Source organism: Nicotiana tabacum, chromosome 20, assembly GCF_000715075.1.
Source record: "Nicotiana tabacum cultivar K326 chromosome 20, ASM71507v2, whole genome shotgun sequence".
NCBI classification, from domain to species: domain Eukaryota; kingdom Viridiplantae; phylum Streptophyta; class Magnoliopsida; order Solanales; family Solanaceae; genus Nicotiana; species Nicotiana tabacum.
The window spans coordinates 36,351,952-36,376,180 of NC_134099.1; the positions used below are offsets into that span (position 1 = coordinate 36,351,952).

Sequence of the window (24,229 nt, forward strand, 5' to 3'; positions counted from 1 at the left end):
CAACCATTCTTCCAGCAACTTTTTGACTCCTGGTGGTGCTTCCCCCATGGTGGATGTCGAGGCTCCTCTTTCGCACAAGATCGTTAGACCTTCGTATGGAAGAGGTGAGATCTCCCCTCAGGTGTAGCTCTTGGTATTGTATTCCCATCATCTTCTCTATCGGTTTCATCGAGGGAGTTTAGGAGATTGTTCGAGACGTCTACTATCGCCTTCAGCCTCGCTTCCTTTCCCGCCATTGTTTGTTTTGGAGGTTCGAAGAAAGGTAATCACTTTCAGGGATCTCGATAAGAACTATGATTTCAGCTATGGAAATCCCCACAGACGGCGCCAAATTGTTTGACTCAAAAGGATGTTAAAACGTTTTTAGGCAAATCAATCAAAGAAAAATGGGTAAATCGTAGCTGAAGATAATTATCTCTAGACTAATAATAGGTAAGGAGAAGAGAGTTTGCTAAGTTTCTTTGTATTCAAGATTCGTTCGCTTTCAGAATGTCCCCCCCCCCCCTACAAGATCTTTTTTCCCTTTATATACTAGAGAGAAAACATTCAGAATTATAAGAAATAAAAATACAAGGAATATTTGACAGAATATTCTCAATGTCTCTTAATGGGCTTACATTTCTACAAGGGTCGTACAATTTCTACTTTTGCCTTAAGGTCGTTTTCCTCGGGATGTCGATTCGAAGATACTCGGTCGTTGATCATACTCATCATAGGTCGAGGTCGGTCAAATTTGGACCCATACACGTACGAGAATTTTTTTCCAATCTTGAAGCTTAAACTTGAGACCTTTATTTAAGAGAGGAAGATCCTATCCATCTCATCATAACCATTGACGGTGAGTTGTCTGGTACAAAATATTGCAGGACTAATAGTGTACATAAACCTCTGCAACTAATAGTCCTTTAGGTAGTTCCTGCATAGCATTTGTTACATTATTATTTAGTCTACTATTATTTATTATATATATAACAATCATTCCATCATTATTAGTTGTATAACACTTGTAATATTATTACTTATTGCATAACATCCCTACATAATTAGTCTGTGAACTGAATGGCCTATAGAGCTTAATATTTTCCGATCTCAAACAAGTTATGATCTTAGATAAATAATTAACGACAAATTACACTTATAGTAATTATGTACTTTAGCCTAATACTCAGAGATGATAATCACACAGATAACCTGATCTCTTTTTATCCCAAGCTAAAGAGAATCCTAAGTAAAGCCTTTCTTTTTCTCTCCCAATAAGAAAGTAACATTGAGGGTTTGTGGGGAGCAAATTAAACTCCTTCATATATAACCCTTTTTCAAGAGAAAACTTTCAACTTTTTGTGGTCATGACAAAGATAGAGGACCTCAAGACCCTTAAAGGTACCAAATCTATTTCATTCTTTTTCTTTTTCTTTTATGAATCTTTGGATTTTGGATCAGGGGCGGAGCTAGCATATGATTTGTGAGTTTGGCCTAATTCAGTAACTTTAATTTGGTCTAAATTCTGTATTTGTTTTAAAATTTTTATAAAATATGTATAAATTATTAATTTAGAATCCAGTAGCATAAATAAACTAGAAATGAACTCACAAATTTCAAATCTCAAAGAATGCTCGTGGGGTTTCGGAAAAAGAAACTATATAGGGCGTTGGGAATAAAAGATTTCAAAAGTTGTAATGATTTTTGCATTTTGTGCGGATATATAGCTAACGATGAGATCTTATTAATTATATGTATATGCTGAATGCAAGACAACACCCACTACTCTCTCAACCGGTATATATTGGATCAACGTCCCCATTTCACGTCAATATTCTGCAAAAAAAAGACTAAAGAAAAGCAATTCCAGCTTTTTGTACTACCAACTAACCCCTGAAATATATTTAGTTTGTCTTTCTATGAACATAAGCCATTTTATAGGATTGTTAATGTACAATTCTACTAGTACATAGCCAATAAAGTGAAGAAATAAAAGGAGGATAACTTTATCTTTTTGCAAGAATATCACTTAACCACAATATATCATTTATAACAATTTATAGCGTGATCTTGCTAACACCTTAAACTTTTAGATGAGATTGTCACATTCACATACTTCAACATGGTATCAGAATAGGTGGAGATGTTGTGTTATAGAGACTTAGAGTCTTACTACCACTATTATCAAAAAGAATTTTTAGTATACCTCTTGGCTATGGTCACACACTAAAACATTCCTATATATATTTTATCGTTCATGATGCATGTATAATTCTTTTTCGTGACTGAAAAGAGACTCATTATTATAAGCTCTTTTAAATAAGATGATCATAAACTTTAAATATACCAACAATTTATAGTCAAGATCTTACATAAAAATTGAGTTGGCGAGACTAATAAAGAGGGATTCATTTCTAAGCTCTTTAGAATCAATGGCAAAATGCTGATTTGTGAGATCAAAAGACAAAAGTGCATATTTCCTTTCAAGTCTTGTTTATGTTAAACTCTATAAATAATTCCTCAAATCGTGTTGGTACGACAGCATACTAACTAAGTAGCAAAACAATAATATCCTTAATTCAAACAGAATTTTTATTAAAAAAAGATAATGCAGTTCCTATCGAACAGGATGCCGTGAAAAAAGTTGTGCTTTCTTTAACCAAAGGAGATATATATGACCCTAAAAAGTTGGCTTTCCAACTCAGGAATTTGATCTTTGGATACCAAAATGTCATGCAAATTAAAGAAGAAAAGTGAAGATTATATATATAGTACATGACAATAAGGAGAGGGAGCGTCTTAGTACATGACAATAAGGAGGGAGCGTCTTGCGCATAACATATATATATATGCATCTTCTTTGCACTTTGGTCATAGAGATAGTGCTTTACTGGACCTCCATTTCTCCTGTTTTTTTCTGAAGAGTGGAGACCAAAGCAGTCCGCTCTTCAATCACATTAAATATTCCACATTTATTTTCCCTTCATATAAGCCATTTTTTCTTTTTCTTGAATCATTTTATAAACCCCACCAAATAAACAAAAAGAAAATATCTCATAGCTATAGAAAATGACACATCAAGAGACACATTTTTTAAAGTATATCTAGCTGATGATGATGAAGAACATAAACAAATCGAGAATTTTAAGTTGCGGAGTATGAATTATTATTAATTACTAATTTGTGGCAACATGTACAAACTTAGTGTGTCTGTCTGTATCTATATATATAAAAATTCAAGTCGAAGACGGTGGGTGCGACTGTACCTCCTACACCACTTGTACCACATCCGCTGATGATGGTGGATGAAGTTTACATAAAATTGTGAAAGAAATAATTAAAGAGAAATCTTTGGTAAAGTTTTTTACAAGTATAATTTTGACGTGAAAGGCTAAAGTTTAAAGTCAATAGTTGAATAAAGCTGGCTGATGTTTAGCCGAAAGTATGTTCTTGAGGGCCAAAAGAAAAATACTGATTAGGAAATTTACTTAATTCGATGTATTATTAAAGAGAATAAAAATGTATGAAGATTATCAAAATGTTGACTAATTGCGGTTGCCTATGGAAGTAGATATTGATTAGCTATTTTATCTTCATTCCTAGCTTTCCCTTTTTGAATAAATTTTGACTCTATAAACCACAGAGGCATTAAATAATTATACATTTATCCCTAATGCGTTTTTAGTGAAAATAGCACGGGCTAGTCAGTTTTCAGTCTGGTAAATATAAAATAGTCATCGTTTACAAAGTCATTGAAAATTAACCCACTATTTTACAACAATACAGAAAATTCCTGCATAATATACTAGAGATTGATGTATCTGTATATGAAATTCAGCATATTATGCTGAAACTCCAGTATATTATGCAGAAATATCGCGCAAGAATTACTTACCTGCACAAATTGAGAAATTTAGAAAAGAATAGAATTTTTTGACTTAAAAGCCCATGAGGTTTTAAATATTAGAATGGAACCCATAAAATTTCCATAGCTACAATAAAGCGTTTATCTATATTACTATAAAAGCATGAATACAATGTCGGTTTACAAAAATAACCTTATAATATTAAACATAATAACTTATAATAAAAGAACATAACCGAAATTCTAGATATTAGCCTTATAATCCTATTAGTTTTAGGACATAATACTACACATTATGAATCCTAGAAAAATACGAAAAAGTAATACTTACCGTTAAAAGTTCATAAGCATTCTACAATTTAAACTTCAAAAGAGATGATGAAAATCAGAAGGACTTTTTCGTTGCTTGGCATATAATCACTATTCACATATTTATATTAGAAATTGTGCTATACATATATGTAATATCCAGATTTTGTGTAAATATCTTACATTAATTAGTTTAAAGGATTGGCTTGCCTAGCTCACATTAGTAGGTGCCATCACGACTTCCGAGGGTGAAAAATCCGGGTCGTGACAATAACCTTATAATATTAAGCATAATAACGCATAATAAAAGGACATAATCGAAATTGTAGATATTAGCCTTATAATTCTATTAGTTTTAGGACATATACTATACGTTAGGAATCCTGCATGATTACCTTTAGGAATCTCTATTAACATAATTACTTTCAGGCATAGACATATAATACTACATGTTAGCATGTATACCTAATACCTTTAGGAACACGTTATGTTTCCTTTTAATATAATTACTTTCGGGGTAAAGACGTGTTTTTAGTCATATTATCCTATTACTTTTAAGATATACTTCTTAAAATTTTTTATTACTAATTTAATTTGAAAACGTATTATAATGTCCTATTACTAATTTAATTTGAGAATGTATTATATTGTCCGAATCGATTTAGAAAAAGGAAAGCCTATATTATTATAAAGGCACAAATACATTATTAATAGACCAAAACAACCATAAAATATTAAATGAAAGAACTCATAAGTAATGGACATAACTACAATAATCTATTTCTTGGGCTACAATACCTTCTATGCAAATTTATAATATTTAAAATTTTAAAAATAAATAAATTTATCCATTAAATTCTTATTTAAAAATATTTAGGAAGGTTTAATAAAATCAATTTTTATAATAATCCTCCATATTGACAATACATTACCACTCCATAATGTCTAATACCAAGAAAAAATAAAAGTAATATTAATTGGGCAGCATAAAGAGTTGAAATTGAGGAAAATAATATCCCCACGATAATATATTTTTATATTATATTTGAATTATTTTCCTACTCAAAGAACCATCACAAATATATATCAAAGCAGAGCAAATGTGCTAAATTTATAAGGAAAGCAAAATTGATAATATGGGATGAAACACTTATAACTACATTTATAAATGTCAAACGATCGAAATAATTGCCCGGAGTTTTGGAGATATATTGAATGTTAATGAACCATTTGGTGAAAAATTAATGGTTTGGGAGGTGATTTCTATCAAGTAATACCAGTAGTTCCAAAATCGACAAAAGCATAGACTGTAAAATCTAGCTCGCCAAAGTTATACTTCTGGCCTCAAATAAAAAAGATTCAACTGACAAGAAATATAAAGTAAGAACAGATCCAGTATTTAGTGTCTTCTTGCTTCATGTCGGAAACGAAGAAGAGCATCCAATAAAAGATGATTTGATTTTTCTCGAATACTTGGTTATCAACCCCAATGCCAATAATAGTGCATTTAATAAGAGAAATATTTCTATTATTAGATTAAAAAGCAATTTGCAAATCACATGATAGAATTAAAAAGCTATCTTAACTAGCAAAAATGAATATGTTGATCAACTAAATAAAAGGTTGATTGCAAAATTTTATAGTAAAAAGAAAATATTTTTCAGTTTTTGACTCAGCAGAGAATTATACCAGTAATTACTATCAAGAAGAATACTTAAATACATTAATATCAAATGAGCTTTCTACCTTACACATTTGTTGTCAAGTTTAATATTTCTTACGTATGTTAGTGTCACCGTATATATAATAGACTAAGTTAAAATTGATCTTCCATTGTATATAGGTTGTTTTTGAAAGAAATATGCTCGTCATGCTACTGAAAAACTTAGATATGCCGAATAGCTAATGTAATAGCACACAGATGGTATATAGAAGTTGTGACAGTAATGTCATACATGCAAAATTATGATACTGGTCAATGTGCTTCTAAGCATATTCTTATCCCTGAATTCAACTTTGGTCTTTCAAAACTAAGGAATATTCTTTTAAATTTGTGTCAAAATAATGTTTAGTATGTTTATGTTTTTCAAATATAATAAATAAATCACAAGGACAAACATCCTAAATATTAGATTATATTTACCGCGATATATTTTCTTGCACAAACAACTGTATGTTGCATTTTCAAGAGGGATATCAAAATCGACAACAAAAGTTCTGGTTAAGGTAGAGTAACCAATTAGGAGGAAACATACACACACAAAAAGAGGTTAATACCATCACATTAAATACTTTTAAATTATACTTCCTCCGATCCACTTTAAGGTTAATATGGTCAATTATATTGTTAATTAATGATAAGAAGTGAATTCCTTAATATGTGTGAAAGCAACCAAAAAATCACTTAAAGTGGACCAGAGGAAGTACTAATACATTATTATCTAACTAACATGACAAAATTGATCATTTGTGTGATGATGTCCTTTTATTTTAAATTCATCTATTATGCTAATGTAATAATATTTTTAGGTATTTAGATGGTTATTATATATAAAATTTCTCTCTTTAATTAAATTTTATTGTTCCTTTATATAATTAAATGTTTAAACCATCACGTGTCATTATTAATGTGCAACGCAGGTTCATAGATACTAGTATATGTATATATATGACTTGCTACCATGTACCTAAGACTTCAATTTACTCTTTCTTCCTCCAATTTTGTTTCTTTAAGTTGTAATTAAATGGTTAATATAAGCAAAATACTGAATAAAAATTATATTAATAATAAATTATAGAATAGCTGAAGTGGATAATAAGAGCCATAAATTAAACAATTAGTCTATATGCTAGCCACATCAAGATTCCACCTTGAAGAAGTTAAGATATTTTTCCTTGAATCCTCAGATTATATGCATGCAAATAAAAAACAAAGGCTTATTTTACTATAAACGTGTCTTTTTTATTATATTACGTGTTCTTTGTGGAAGTAGAAAAATAGCAACAAGCTATATATATGGAAGTTTATTTGATTAGCAGACAACATATTTGGAATTAGTATAAGTAATCCTCAAAAGAACAAATTTTATATATTTGTTTCTTGGAAACTTCTAAGAAGAAACCTTTCTATAACCACTTTTTGGATGACACTATTATAAGGATATCAGCATGTTTGCATATTGAAATGGTTCATATATATAACCTTTTTTCTTTGTTGTTTGCTAGTGTGGCGGCTATAATTAAGAGCATAAACAACTCTCCTGAGGTAGCATATTTGTGCACTTCCTTTATAATTATTTGATTTAAAAAAGAAAGAATAGACTCTCCAGTCCATTAAGCTCTTTTAACACCCAAATTATATACAGACTGAAAGTCAATCTTTCACGATAAAAATGTCCAGAAATTAAAATTTTTAAATTATAATTTCAGGACAAAATAAATACTGGCTAATCTCTAAATAGTATTTCTGAGAATGGCTATTAACAATTGCAGGTTTTTATGTTGGATGGACCCTTTTTGGACTACCATCTAAATTTGGCTAGAAATTTTGGCGATCATTATAATTGCTGTTAAGGAAAATCCGCAAGAGCTTGCTTCACAAATTTTGGCCGGGGTTATTATCCAAATACTTTTCTTAATTTAAATGGTGATGCCAAATGATCCTGTCTGTGCAAATCACCCTAACCATTGTGGTTCGAATTCATAATACTGCAATTGCAATTATAACCTAATATTGATCAGGTGCTATAAGATATCATATCTAACTCACGTTATTCTCTAGACTAGACTCCTATATGAATACTTTCAATCAAAATCCCAAGTGGAGCATTTGGGGGTAGAGTGATCTTGGGCCAGAGCTAAAGTGTTTGGGCCAGATAACATTTCGCAGGCCCATAGTAAGAGAGATGCAGCAAAGAGGCTGATTTGCACATATATCATACTTCAGTGTTACTATAACCCTATATGCCCCCTAAAAATACTTTAGGTTTTTGACTTTAAAGGTTTATCCAGAGCAAGCGGAGGTCAAAATAAAGACCATCTATTTTCAAAATTATCGAGTATAATTTCATGCAATAAAAATTAGGGTGTTTACATAAATAGTCAGTCGAATTTACTGTTTATTTTTTTTTAGCTAGTATAAATAAATTATACAGTATTTATATATGATTTTACATATTATATATATATATATATATATACCCACCAATTAATTTGAGTTTAAACGCTTGGGTATGCGGCTATTTAAGCAAATTCGTCCAAAAATTACCAGCCCATTTGAATAGTTGGGCCTATATTTGCTTCAACCTTGTTTATACGAAAGCAGATCAGTGTACAGAGAGCAATGAACCCGAGCACGGTGGAAGAATTTGAGAAGAAGGTAGTTATTACGGAGAGGATGAGCATGGAGGAGGAAGCAGACAATTGTCCAGAGAACGATTCTTTCAAAATCGTCGAATTGCTTCGAAGATTTCTGGCTGTGCAGCAACGCAGAGCCCAAGCTTATGCCAGGCTCAAAAGGTAATTAAGAAATACCTAATACATTGATTCTTTCAGCTAGTTCTATAATATCTGTTTGTTTCTGCTACAAAATTATACCCTATCTATTTTTCTGTTGGTTTTAGAAGTATTATTGTTTCAAGATATGCCTTTCCTTCTGGTATGCCAAACTTATATAAGAATGATGAAATCGTTTCCTCCAAAAAGGATAAATTAATTAAGCTAATAATTAAGGGCAAAGGGAAAGGGCCTGCAAGTGTGTTGTGAATGCATACTCAACTTAGTTCCATCTTATGATCTTCAAGGTACTAGATGTTTACCTACCTAAATTTTAGCTGGGTTGTTATCTCTCTTAACCCCCTTCCTTCATTTAGGAGTAGCACTGGCTCTAGTTATCAAGTCAGTCTAAATAGACTTCAAGATAGACATGTCGTCCTTGTTATTATTCCTAAAAGAGGAAAGCTTTTATTCTATTTTTTCATTTGTATCCAGTTCACTGACCTAGAGAAAATATATGATAGAGTACCACGAAATGTCCTTGTTATTATTCCTAGAGAAAATATATGATAGAAATTCATATAAAATATATAAATGCCATAAAGGACATGTATGAAGGAGTCTTCACTAGCGTGAGAAGATACAAAGCAGTTTTACGTAACAGGGTGTCTACACCAGGGATCAACATTGAGCCCCTATTTGTTTATCCTATTTATGGATGAGCTAACTAAGATAATACAACATGGTGTAATGACATTTGCTTATGATATTTTATTAATTAACAAAACCAGCAAATGGTGTCAACCAAAAATTTGAACTATGGAGAAGCACCTAAAGAGTAAGGGTTAGGATAAGTAGAAGTAAGACTGAGTACATGAACTGTAAGTTTAGTCAGGGTGAGAAGAGCGAAGTTGAGGTGAGACCAGATGGGGTTCCGGTGCTAAATGCAAATGATTTAGATATCTAGGCTCGTTGTTTCAAGAGAATGGAATAATAAATCAAGATGTTACTAATAGAATTAAACCTGATGATTAAAATGAATAAGTGCTACCAGGTTGTTATGTGATAGAAGGATGACTACCAAAGTGAAAGGTAAGTTCCGTAGAACAGTTATAAGACCAACATGTCCACATCTACAACATGAGTGTTGCAGAGTTGCGGATGCTATAATAGCTATGCGATTGTACAATATTAGATAGGTGATTTTTTCCCATCTTTCTAAGCCTTGGTGGATAGAGTTACTTGGTACCTGTTGCTGGTGGGAGGTGCCAGTTATCCTGTGAAATTAGTCGAGGTGTGTGCAAGTTGGCATGTATACCACGATTATAAAAAAAAAAAAATTATACAACATTGGATAAGACTATAAATAATCACATCCACCAGAAGGTGCAAGTAGCATGCATTGAGTTCTAAATAAGAGAAGGTTGCTTGAGATGGTTTAGTCATGTTCTGCATTGACCAACAGATGCATCTAGGTGTGAAGACTATGGTGAGTGAAGTTATCACCGGACCTTACTTGTGGGATTATACTAGGTGTGTTGTTGTTGGGTAGATTTAAAATCACATAGAAGAAAATTATCTCAAAAAACCTACACATTCTTGAAATATAAGAAAAAATTTCGGTTAAGGGTGTTCAATGGAAGAGGAAACCCATATGGTGATACCTACTAGTTGAAAATAAGTTTGTCTCGTTAAAGAACTTCTAATATTATTATTCATATATATATATATTAACATACTTTTTTGCTTTCATTTTGTTTAGTATGATGATGACTTGAGTTGAACTTACATGAAGAAGTGAGAATTCATATAGCCGATCCAACTTGTTTGCGACTAGGGGTAGCAAATAGGCGGATCGGGTCGGATATAGGTGGGTCAAAACTGCATAATGCAAAAACGGATAAAATATCCGACCCAACCCATATTTAATACGAATAGAAAATGGGTTAACCGACGGATAATATGGATATCCATATTATCCATTGCTTCTTGAATATGATCACTTTTGGGAAAATTTCTAGTCTCCCGAACTTGAGGAACCCCCAATTTGAGTCTTTACAAATGTAAAAATTAAACTCATTGGTTATCCATTTTTTAAGTGCATAATATGGATCTTATTCATGTTTGACCCATTTTTAAAAAGTTCATTATTCAACCTATATTTAATGGAGAATATGGATGGATAACTGTTTTTTAACCCATTTTGCCACCATTATTTGGGACTGAGGCGTAGTAATAGTAATTGTTGTTCATCCAAAAAAAAAAATTGATAGAAACAGAAATACTACAAAAAGCGGAACTTTAAACTATGTGAAAGTTATATATGTTATCTTTGAATCCTGTAAAATCAATTTTATGGAATATGATATTTCAGGCTTGAATCGATTTTCCACATTCGAACGACTTCCTTATCGTCCTCCTTTTTCCTGGACTTTGACATTGCATTGCTCAACTCCTTTGAAGACCCAAACAAACTTGCATGAACTCAAGATGTTTCTGATCTAAATGCCTCTTCTTCTCCCTCTGAATTGAACTTTTCCTTGCTATAATGGTTGAATTTCTATTAGCATCCATGATACAAGTCCTACATCCTAGATGTAGAAATAGAAGAAGGTGGAACCCCCCTCCCTCTTCCCCCAACCCACATTTGTCGAGAAGGTCCATCAGGCAATTTGAGTGAGTTCTTTGCCCCACCCTGCTAATAAGGAGCACCAAATGGTATTGTCTCCTCATTCCTGCCGAAAATAACATTTGGATTATCATATGCATCCTCAAAATAGACCGGCGTTCCCTGTTCTCCCCCTCCCCCGCACAAAAGAAAAATGTAAACCTTCAGGGATTAGAACATCCCAGTTCTGAGTCAGTTTTGACTGTCATACAGGTATAGCTACCGTGGAGGAGTTTATACCGCTTTCGAAGTTTATGCATTCCCACTAAATAGGAGATTTACCTCCAAATGTAATACCCTGATATCTGTTGTTTTAATTGTCCTTGACAAAGATGGATTCATATCTAATACCCTGGTGCTTCCGTTGATCACTGCTCCTGCTGCCATATTTATATCAGAAGTGTAAACCTGGATTTCATTTTGACAAGAATGGTGTGGAGCGGAGGTTGCGCCAGTTTCAAGTTAAAATATAGAGCTGTGTACTCCTTGTCAAAAACATTGAGCTGTGTACTCTTCCATTGCTCGCATGTTGTGACATTGACTCTCTTATGACCTAGTCCACTGGTTGCTTCTCTTATTTGAAGAAAGGTTTGGATTTTGCTGAGAAGGCTTGGATCATGAATTCACTGATAAGAAATATTTCTATTTCCAGTGCCAAAGTGTTCTTCTTTATATTAACTCTAGACAAACCATCAGAAGAGGACCAGACTACTATTGAGCTAGATGTTACTCCCTATGGTCCACAATAAGTGATTTTTTGGCCTTTGCCACACCCCTTAAGAAAATACTAACTCCTAGAAAAAAATAAGTATCATGACTAAATTACCCTTAATTAAAATTTGCATATTGTTAGCTTGACACATTGGGATATGTAAATAAGGGCAAATTTAAACAACTAAAGTTAATTCATTCTGGATTATGTAAAAATGACACTTATTTTGAACCAATAAAAAGGCCAAATAGTTACTTATTATGGACCGGAGGGAGTACGTGTGTGAAGAGGTGAAGAATCTTTAACCACCTTTTCTTGCACTGCACATCTGATGCTCGAGAGAGAGAAAGGCAGTGTTTGGAGTCCTCGGATACTCTACTGAACATACAAAGTTGTCTGTATATCTACAGAATTTCTGCTGTTATAATGTAACTGCATGGATTATGCCGGGAAAGACCAAGGAATTTTTACCAAAACTTTAGGAAACGACTCTCTTACCTATTTTCAAGGAAGCAAATAAAAGGTGCTAGGGAGTTCGCACACCATACACAGATTTAAGTGTTCTAAGATGTTACGTTTTTAATTTTTGGCTATATCCATAGAGATGTGAATGGCAAAGATTATTATATGGACTGTTTGAGCTCTTTGGAGTTGTAAGTTCTTTTGTTTACAAATCATGTAGCACCTCCTTGGTTCCTGTGTGTTAAATTTATTAGAATAAAGGTCTTTTTGTTTTGCCAACTTCCAGTGATGTCTTGGAAACCACTGTATCCTCACCCTGAAAAAACTTAAAAGAAAAAGAGGAGGTAAGAGAACAAGCATGGAAGATGAGGGAGACTGGTAGTTGGCTGGCATTTAAGCTTTAGAATATTCATTACTGAATTTTGATGTTTTAGCTATATATAAGCATATCTGTTTCTCATTCCTATCTTACACCATCTATGGGCAGAAAGCCAATATGATCTGATTATCATAGCAATAACTTTTTCTTATATCAAATTTGATTGCTACGGCTTGAGGTTTGTGTTTTCCTTTTAGAGCGTAAAGATGTATCATCTTTCTTTTATCTTTTAATATGGATGTGTTGCAGTTCTAAATGGTCTATTCATGCCCTTTAACTGACAGAGGTTTCGAAGATTTTATGGTTTCGGGAGTAGAATCAACTTACCAAAAGCTATGCAGTGAGATCACTGTTGAATTTGGTGATTGTTCAAAACAGGTTAGTATGCTGATGCATCATGCAGATATTAGTCTAGCTTCTGGTTTGTTTTAAGGGCGCGGGGGAGAGGATTAAGAGGTAGAATTTTAATCCCATCTTTTTCTACGGAATAACAATTCACTCACACTGTAATCCTGCCTATGAGAAAACCCTCCTTAATTTATACCTGCTTATCTCCTTCCAGATAGGGATGAAAAGTCCATCTTTGACCCTTTCCCTCCCGTTGACCTGCACCAAGCCCTGCCACTCCCAAGTAATATTTATAAATGTACTTAGTATGTATAATAATTACACAAAGACTGAAATTACAAGTGTTGAGAAGTAAGCAATCTCAGCTACCATCCTACAGATAATGCATAACCAAACATGAGATAAAGTTTATCCATCCCATCCACAAGCCCCTTAATACACTATTATGATCCCTTCACTATCATCATTCACTATACCCCAACTCTATCAGTGGTGTTTTAATCCTACATTCTGCTGTTTGCAACTGTGGTTTGGCTTGTAGCTCTGAACAATTTCAATTTCTAAGCATCTTCAGCACTTCAGGTCCTTGAAATGGAGTCTCAGTTTCTAACTCCCCATTGCTTCCGCGAGGATCTGGCTCACCTTCTGAGATCTGTTCAAAATCAAGAAAAGATCAAGCTGCAACTGGTAATTCTCTGTCACTGAATTTGCAGTTAGTTATTATATATATTAGCTGTGCATTAGTTTTTGTTCTGTGGAATTTTTTGTTTCTGCCATCAGTGGCTCTTCTTAATGTAGTTAAAATATACAACAACAACCACCACCCAGTATAATCCCACAAGTGGGGTCTGGTGAGGATAGGATGTACGCAGCCTTACCCCTACCTTGGAAGGGCAGAAAAACTGTTTCCGATAGACCCTCGGCTAAAGAAGGTGAAAGAAGCCCTGATAGCAAGTAATAACAAGACAAATAATTAGAAAACTAAATCGAAGATAGAAACAGGGAATATGAAAGGGGTAACGATAGCAAGTAATAGCAAGATAATATATTTAGAAAACTAAATTCAAGGCAGCAAACGTGAATATGAACGAAGTACTGCTAGCAAACTACGGAATTACCGATGACAAGTAATAACGGAACAAGACATGCGAATATAGCAAACTAAGGAAAAAAGGGTACCTTACCAGCACTAATACTATCGAACTAGAGAAGACAAAGGGAAACACACGACTACCTACTAACCTTCTACCCTAGTCTTCAACCTCCACACCCTTCTATCTAGGGTCATGTCCTTGGTTAGCTCAAGCTGCGCCATGTCGCGCCTGATCACCTCTCCCCAAGACTTCTTTGACCTACCTCTATCCCTCCTCTCACCTCCCAAGGGCAACCTCTCACATCTCTTGACTGGGGCATCTGTGCTTCTCCTCTTAACATGCCTGAACCATCTCAACCTTGCCTCACGCATCTTTGTCTCCACAGGGGCCACTCCCACCTTGTCCCGAATAACTTCATTCCTAATTCTATCCAACTAGTATGCCCACACATCCATCTCAACATCCTCATTTCCGCTATATTTATCTGCTGGACATGAGAGTTTTTGACTAGCCAATACTCTGCCCCATACAACATAGTCGGTCTAACTACTACCTTGTAGAACTTACCCTTAAGTCTCAACGACACATTCTTATCACACAAGACACCGGAAGCGAGCCTCCACTTCATCCACCCTGCTCCTATACGGTGTGTGACATCCTCATCTATCTCCCCATCCTTCTGAATTATAGATCTCAGATACTTGAAACCTCTCTCTCCTGGGAATGACTTGCGTATCGACTCTCACATCCCCGCCAGCCTCCTAGGTAACACCGTTGAACTTGCACTCTAAGTGTTCTGTCTTAGTCTTGCTCAATTTGAAACCCTTAGACTCCAGAGTATGTCTCCAGATCTCTAGCCTCTCGTTAACGCCACCTCGCGTCTCATCAATCGGGACTATGTCATCCGCAAATAACAAGCACCAAGGCACCTCCCTTTGAATGTGACGCGTCAAAGAATCCATCGCTAAGGAAAACAAAAACGGGCTAAGTGTTGATCCCTTATGCAACCCCATCTCAACCAGAAAGTAGTCAGAGTCTCCTCCTGTCCTAACCCGTGTCTTAGCTCCATCATGCATGTCTTGAATTACTCTAATATACGCTACAGGCACTCATCTAGCCTCCAAACATCTCCGTAGAACCTCTATCGGGACTTTACCATAGGCTTTTTCTAGGTCAATGAATACTTCTTTGCAGCCCTATACTGCTCCACCAACCTCCTCACAATGTGAATGGCCTCAGTAGTCGACCGTCCCGGTATGAAACCAAACTGGTTCTTAGAAATGGACACACACCTCCTCAACCTCCCTTCAATCACCCTTACCCACACTTTCATTGTATGGCTTAACAACTTGATACCCCTATAGTTGTTGCAGTTTTGGACATCCCCCTTGTTCTTGTACAACAGGATCATCGTACTCCGCCTCCACTCTTCGGGCATCTTCTTTGTCCTATAAATGACGTTAAACAACCTAGCAAGCCATTCCAAGCCCTCCTTACCCATGCTCTTCCAGAATTCCACCGGGATCTCGTCTGGCCCAGTCGCTCTACCCCTACTCATCCTGCACATTGCCCCTACAACCTCCCCCACTCGTATGCGTCTACAGTACCCAAAATCTCGTTGCTGCTCCGACTACCCCAACTCCCCCAGCACAATGCCCCTATCTCCCTCTTCATTCAAGAGTTTATGGAAGTAAGACCACCATCGCTGCCTAATCAGTGCTCCCCCCCAATAAAACTCTTCCCTCCTCGTCTTTATGCATCTCACTTGGTCCAGATCCCGGGCCTTCCGCTCCCTCGCCGTCGCTAGCCTGTACAACTTCTTGTCCCCGCCTTTATCCCCAATTTCTTAGTATAAACGACTAAACGTCGCGGTCTTAGCCGCAGTAACCGCCAACTTTGCCCCTTCCTAGCCTTCTTATACCCCTCCCTGTTAGCACTCTTCTGCCCCTCGTCTATACTCTCTACTAGCTTCAAATATGCCGCTTTCTTGGCTTCCATTTTCTCTTGAACTTCTTCGTTCCACCACCAATCCCCTTTATGGCCACCAGAAAAACCCTTTGAGACCCATAACACCTCTCTTGCCGCCTCTCAATACATTTTGCTGTGATAGACCACATACAACTCGTGTCCCTGTTGCTCCAGGCCCCATAGCCAGTGACTTCCCCCCCAACCCCTGGGCCTTGTCCTTAGTCAATGCACCCCACCTGACCTTAGTTATACCGGACATAGCCCTCTTCTTCCTCGTCCACCTGATCTCTAAGTCCATAATCAAAAGCATATGCTGGGTCGTAAGATTCTCACTCAGGATGACCTTGTATGTTGTAGTTAAAACATACAACTTTTCTATTTACATGCTCAATGCTCAAAGGGGTTACATGTCCTAATCTTGATTATTTCTGAGCCGTGCTTGGCTTAACCCTCAATTTTCTTTATGTTTGTGTTGTTCCGTTTGTTGCCTTTTTTGGTTGGACTAGCTTGTTTAGGTCTCATGACCAGTGAGATTATTTTCCATATTTTTAAAGCATTTGTTTGAAATGAGAAAGACTGGCCCATCTGAGTGTTGTTAGTCATAACATTATTGGACTTGTTAATAATCTATTCATGTAAAAAAGTGATGAAGATAAGGAGCTTATGATCATCTACAAAATTTGGAATTTGATTGTTGAAAGCAGCTGTAGAGTACTCCATTTTTAATCAAATTGTTGTTCGAGGATCTGTGTGAAACAAATTGTCGTAAGAGTGCTTACCTTTGCGATTGGATGATGGTAAGGCAAAGGCCTTAATGATTGATATAGGCTGAAGTTTGCAGGGAGATAGTGATAAATGGAGTAAACATTGCAATAAGGGGTTATTTATTGAACAGATTCTGGCTATTCTGGTTAATGGACAGAATATGGTTTGAATATTCTTGGGGTTTTCTATACTCGTTATGCATAAAGGTGTCAATAAACTCATGCTAATAAAAGAGTAATGGTGAAACTTCATTATTCTGTTTTTTTCCTTTTCAATAAACTCACGCTGATAAAAGAGTAATGGTGAAACTTCATTATTCTGTTTTTTCCTTTGTGTAATGTGTGCACTTCAGTATTTAGGTCATCTGAAAAGGTTCCATAATAGTATGAAGGATTTCTTTTAAGATCCTTTTCTTGTGTGATTTTGCTTGATGACTTACTTTATGTTTTTATAAAGAATATCAAAGTACCTCATTCAATTCAAATCTCATTCGTGACATGACTCCCAATCTGTAAATGCGGTCCACACTAAGCTTCTATGCTGCAACTTCAACTTAATTTTATCAACTTCATTCGTTGGCCTTATATTGTTTACCTTTCTTACATAGCTTCCTATCAGGATCCTGAGAAATGACTTTACAATTCCCTCAATCCCAAAACTTGTATGTACATTTCTGATGTTCTTCATGCTTAAACTCACATCAGAATTTTGTCCTCAACGAGACAGTTTGGAATTGAATTTTTGTGGACTATCTACTAAAGATGAGCTTGAGAGCAAGTAACTGTGATTTAGTTTGGAAAATAACACAAAACATTAGATGTGCTAGTTTCTTTTATCTTCGAAATAATTTCAGACTGTTTAAGTGCTGTAACTGTAATCAAATACTGAATTAAATAAAAAGTGCTATATCTGTAATCATAGCTGTGGAATTACGCCACAAACTTGAATGAGAGCTTTCTCTTCTTATAGATGCTCTGCATCAACAAATTTCCATAAAATATTTTCAGGATTGCACTGGTATTTTGTTGGCAACTTCTTCATAATTTACGCTTCTAGTTTTGTTTGACCATTGAGGTTATGCATTAGGTATGACTTCCAAATCACCAATAAAGGAAAGAAATTACTTAATACATAAGATTGCATTTTAAGAACATGGTGGCCTTAACACCCAAAATTTAAAATGCTAGGTGATACGCACTATGCTGATGTACCAGTTGCAGGGATCAGATTTGTTTATCAGTTTTTAGTATCCTAGCTCTGACCAAACGGACAAATATTTCACCAAGTTTTCCAGAAAAGAAAGTTGGAAATATGTAGCCAAAACTAATGGCAGCTTCAACTAATACACATAATAACGATGATAATTTGATATGTTATTAAGGACGTAATGATGGTAATGCACATATATTTTAGACTTCTATGAACTCCTCTCTTTCATTTTATTTGCGGTGTTTGACAGGATATGACTTTAAGAAAGAAATACCGACTTGTAAATCAGTGTTGTCATAGGCTCATTTAAGGCACGCTTAAGCCCTAAAGCTCAGGGAGGGCACTTTGCGTCACTTAAGTTGCAGTTCAGTGTAGGCAAGGCACCAAGACGTGCCCCTTATTGCTCATGAGTTCTGTCTTGAATGGAGCAATGCTAGACTACGAATATAATCGGCAAATAAGTGTATTAGTTGTTAAGGAAAACAATATGAATGAATTTGTTACTTTTCTCTTGAATTACATATATATTTTTATTTTTTTCTTGCATTGCGCCTTTTTTAACTAAAGCCCCACTTAAATCGCGCTTTGCGCTTAAAGCCCCAATTGACCTAGAGCGCGTTTTAGAGCTTTTCGCCTTTGACAACATTGTTGTAAACTAAATGTATAAGACATACGAAAAGTAGCATTAGTATAGACCTTGTCCCTTCTGATAAGACCATGTCATTAGAGAGAAAGATGGAAATGTAATAATTAAGTGTTTTCTAAATGTAGAAAGGTATCAATCTCTTAGGAACGAACTAAAAAGGGATTAATGCTGTATAAAATGGAACAAAGTGAGTAATAATTTGACCTCTCCAGTATCCTTGCTCAAAATATTTAACTTTTATTTTCCTATTTATCCTAATTTCTATAATTAGTCCAAATTTTCAATGTTTGTTGGATTGCTGACGTGGGTTTTGTCTGAGTAGTTGCGATATCAGACAAGATTCCATTGCTTTCATATGATTTTGCTTGATGTTTTCTCACAATTTGTCTGGCAGACCGCCACAATACAAGTCTTGAAAAAAGCTGGCCGTCCCTCAGAGCGTCTGGTTAGTCATGAAAATTGTAGATACAGTAAGCCAACTGTACATGAATGCGTGCACATCCAGAAGATAACGGAAGCATCAGGCACTGAAGAAGCAGAAGCTGATGCAGAATTTGATAATGCTCTCAAGGACGCTATTCAAGGTGTTCAAGGTGCAGTAACAACAATAAATGAACATTTGGAAGAAGTTAGGTATGAGATTGCAGCACTTGAAGAATAAAGATTAGTTGGTTGACTTTGCCTTTTATGTTTTCTCAATGGCTCATTGCTACCGAAGGTCACCCCATAAGTTCCAGGCTGATGAAGGATTATCATGTACATTGTTCGTCATAACAGTTTTTAGTTGTATAGGCGACAAACGTTTTATTGTTGATGGTGATCATGGCAGGTAGAAAACAAGCTACACAATAGTTTATCTGAATAGCAGATAACACCCTTTTGGAATCCTCCAATGAACTAAATTAGTTTGATAGACAGTTAAGTTGTTCAGTGGAAACTTCTAACAAGAAACCCTTCTACTTTTTGGGATGATCCAAGGACTGATGTATGTTTGCTTGTTTGGAATGGTCCACACAGTTGTTTTTCTTTGATTGTTTGGTATTGTAGCTGCTTGTAATTAAAGCATAAGCATCTCTAGCGAGGTTGCATATTTGTGAACTTTCTTTTATCTTGAAATTCTTGTCCGTTAAGTTCTTCTAGCAACCAATTTATTCTGCTATTACCAAATTTCACTGGAAGAAAGTTAAATTTCGGTTTCTTTTGGTACCATTATGTACATGTAAGCTTAACAAGAAAATCTCATGGAGTTTCGGTCATTGAGATGAAAAGTTTTAACAATCTGAATTACACTAACTACTCCCTAAGTTATTAGTAATAGATGGTTGGATTAGACTGTTCTATTGTATCAGCAAACGTAAATGGTTCATAACATCAGTGGAGTTGGGAAGTTCAACAGATTAGCTCATACTTCCTAGTCACTGTACATATTTGTACTCGTCATATTACACTTCAATTGTCTGTTGTTTATTTTCTTCTTCTTGAGCCGAGGGTCTTTTGAAAATAGCCTCTCTGCCCCTCCGGGGTAGGGGTAAGGTTTGCGTACACTCTACCCTTCCAAACCCCACTTGTAAGATTTTACTGAGTTGTTGTTATTGTTGTTGTTGTTGTTGTTGTTGTTGTTGTTGTTGTATATTACACTTTAAATTGTAACCTCTTGAGTCTTGGGCATTGGACTGTACCTCAGGGCTAAAGACATGATACTTTAAGAGGAAATTTCAGAAACCACTATTGTTTAGTGCCTATTAACTTTCTATAGCTACCATATATATAATTACTTCATATAGCCTATAGCTACTATTCAGTTGTTACGATAGTGTATTCGCTGTATTCGCGTTGCTGTATTCATGAATATAGAAGCAAAAAGCTCCTAAAAATCAAGGTAGTCTAGCTGTACGCGCATGTATTCACATGTATTCGCGCTATGTATTCATGAATACAGCAGCAAAAAGCACCTCGAATCAGGGCAGTCCAGCTGTACGCGCATGTATTAACATGTATTCATGCTAATATATTCATGAATACAACAGTAAAAAATGCCTAAAATCAGGGCAGTCCAGCTGTATGCGCATGTATTCACATGTATTCGCGCTGCTGTATTCATGAATACAGCAGCAAAAAGCACCTAAAATCAGGGCAATCCAGTTGTACGCGCGTGTATTCACATGTATGTATTTGCGCTGCTGTATTCACATGTATTTGCGCTGCTGTGTTAATGAATACATCAGTAAAAAGCACCTAAAATTAGGGCAGTCCAGCTGTATGCGCATGTATTCACATGTATTCGCGCCATGTATTCATGAATACAATAACGACAATCACCTTAAAAATAGGTATGTCCAGCTGTCTAAGAGAGAGGAAAAACATAAATAGCGTATTTCATGCCTCAATGGTAGTATATACCATAAATACTTATTTTGCTATAAAATATAAAAGGCAGTTATAGAATTATAATAAAAATAATTTTGATTGATAATAAATAGGGCGTATACCTTTGTAAAATTTCCATATTTTAACTTGCCAAGTGAGCAATTAGGCTAGACCAGAGCTAAAGTAATTGGGCCAAAGCCTAACTGGCAGTTTATACTTGGCTGATTTACATAAATAGGACACTTCGGTTCGGTGCCATTATTGATTATGCTTGCCATATGGACAAAACTTCAAGGTTAACAATTGTTGGCCCTCGCTTGGCCATAGGCAATACTTTTGACTTTTTACTTTAAAGGTTTGCTCATGGGGCAAGCAGGAGTTACAAAATTAAGACCGTCCATTTTCAAGGTCATAGGATATAATTTCCTGTTAATACTTCACAGTCATTGTGCTTCAAGTCCATAATACTGTGGGTGAAATTACAACCTTTTGAGTAGACTCCTAACTACTTTTATAACGGGGAAAGTGCAAAAATAGCTATTTTTAGGATCCATATTTAAAGATTAGCCAAAATTTACGAAATCTTAAAGTTAAACCGTTTCAGAATCAACTTCAAGTAGGCGCTGTTAAAGCTTGATTTTAGAGTCTAACTATAGACTCGAAGCTCTGAAGTTTTAATGTAGTTCAAATTCAAGCTTTAGGCTCTGGCGAAGCCAAGGCAAAAGCAAGAGTTGAAAAACAGGAGAGAAGAATTCAATCTCCCCCGCCAGAGCCTAACTAGAAACCTAAAGGTTTAAAGAAGCAGCAACAACAACATCATGAAGGGTGGTGAAGTTCGCCAAAATTAGTTAAACATTAAATAGCTCTAAAAAGGCACTCAAAGCGGCTATGTGGTGTCATTTCTACTTCAAAAGAAAATGGGAAACTTACACCAATGTACCAAATAATTCTCAATTTACCAACCTCTAGCTATTAGTCATAAACTTACCAAAACTAGTCAAACACATATAAAAATTGAAAAATCAAATAAATAAGGTTCTTTTTCTCAAAGAACCACATGCAAAAATCACCTTCCATATTTTTAAGCATAATTAGCAACACTAGATGCAAGACAGAAAGGAAATTTCATGGATGAGATAACAAATAAAGGTGATGAAATACAAAAAAAAAAAATTACAATATACCTAAAATCTATCTATTATTAAAAGAAAGGAAGTCATCCATGTTTCTGCCGATGTGTATATTGGTTGAATTTAAAATATTTAGAATTTGAATTTGAATTAGTTATCTTTTAGAATTTGAATTTGAATTTAAAATATTTAAATATCTATATGGTAGTTATTTGAATTTTGTAGGTAACTAAACGTTTTAGATTAAAAATAAAATATAAGTTCAACTGAATTTTCCTTATATCTTCAAATATAAAAAATAAAAAAAATAAAATCAACTTCTAAAATTTCTCCTAAATCATAGGCACAGAATAATAAAAAAAAACTAAAATCAAACTTTCTCTCCCCCCCCCCCCTATACGTGAGGGATAAAGAATTCCTTTTTAAGAGTGGTGTTATAACGTGATATAACTGCATAACCATCACTATTTCTTTGAGGAAAAACTGTTCTTTTAGAAGTACATAACCATTCACTATTTCTTTAATTCTACCTTCTCTAATCTGAAAAGCCAAGCCCCAAACAGTCGGTTTTATGTTGTTTAAACTTGCAAATGATTTGTACTTGCAATCAACAAAAATTGGAAGGAAAAAGAACTTCTCCATGGCAAGAACATAATACCATACGTACACCAAGAAGATCATTTCAACTGCGTTAGAAATGATAGCACCAAATTAAAATAGATGACTCCTCAATGGCAAGTCTTTATTATCATTGGTTTATGGGTGATCTTTTTTTATTATCAATGTGATGTCATGTAGTTAATTATGATACAATCAATAATACATGTTGCCATTTGAGTACAATTTTTCAGTTTTTTTTTTTAATTTTTTTTTAAACTATAAGAACTTGGGGAAATTTTGATGCAACATAAATATCTATTTGTCAGCGGCGTCAGAAGATTTTCCTAAATAGGTAGATAGAGCATTTGCCGCCGAAATGTTATATATAAGTTATGATGCGTCAGTTGGTTTAAATTAAATATTAACTTAGTAGTAGCTAAGAGAGGATATTATAATTCTACCCGTGAGCACGTAATTTTTGTTTACACAACAATTACTTCAAAAGAAATCAAAAAATAATAACTAATGGTCTTGCTGTACAATTTTGGAATTTACGTGGTATTTTTGTTAGTTATTTGTGGTTTTGTCCGTGTTTATTTAGTCTTATCAAACAAAAATACAAAAATATATGTCGTGTGTAAGTTTAGGATATCGTTCTACTATTAGGAATTAATCAAACCATAATTCGGTTATTAAAAGGAAAATCACAAAATATGCAGCTGTTACTCTATTTGTTGTCCTTGAGTGATTTTATTTTAATTAAATGTTAATGTGTGTGATAGTTGTTTAATATTTGTATAGTTTTGTTTTACAATTTAGGTGGGATTTTTAGAAATTAAACAAGAAAAAAAGAAAGGGGTTTTCGGATTGGGCCAGTTTGAATTAAATAAGAACAGGCCCAAACCAAAATAACTCAGTCCCAATACCCTTTTACCCGGTCCAATTAGGCTGGCCACACGACCGTCCAAACGACGTCGTTGTGTCACCCTCAATTTGGACCGTTGATCTCACTAGATTGACGGTCCAGATCACTCACCCATAACCCAATACCCGACCCGTTACCCGAACCAACCCCGACCCCAACACTAAACCAAACGACACCATTTGATTAGCTCTTGGATCTTGGCCGTTGATCTTGACTGATCCAATGTCCAGGATCAAAACACACCCCCCGTATATAACCCCTCATCTCTCACCCCGCACCCCCAAGCCAGACCCCTTCCCCATCTTCGTC

At 35.0% G+C, this 24,229-nt stretch overlaps 1 protein-coding gene across 1 annotated transcript; it reads left to right on the top strand.

Moving 5' to 3' along the window:
* The first annotated feature begins 8,449 nt into the window (after nt 1-8,449).
* LOC107806002 (uncharacterized) lies at nt 8,450-19,996 on the top strand. Its single transcript, XM_016630114.2, has 4 exons — nt 8,450-8,671; nt 13,153-13,246; nt 13,799-13,903; nt 19,293-19,996. Exons 1-4 carry the CDS (start codon nt 8,496-8,498, stop codon nt 19,557-19,559), a joined length of 642 nt encoding a protein of 213 aa, XP_016485600.1. The 5' UTR covers nt 8,450-8,495; the 3' UTR covers nt 19,560-19,996.
* Nucleotides 19,997-24,229: the final 4,233 nt, after the last annotated feature.

Bases quoted from the DNA above. Each gene is read 5' to 3' on its own strand.
- LOC107806002 (XM_016630114.2), top strand. From the start codon at position 8,496: ATGAACCCGAGCACGGTGGAAGAATTTGAGAAGAAGGTAGTTATTACG. The intron at 13,247-13,798 runs GTTAGTATGCTG...TCAGCACTTCAG, and splicing joins TTGGTGATTGTTCAAAACAG to GTCCTTGAAATGGAGTCTCA. The intron at 13,904-19,292 runs GTAATTCTCTGT...TTTGTCTGGCAG, and splicing joins AAAAGATCAAGCTGCAACTG to ACCGCCACAATACAAGTCTT.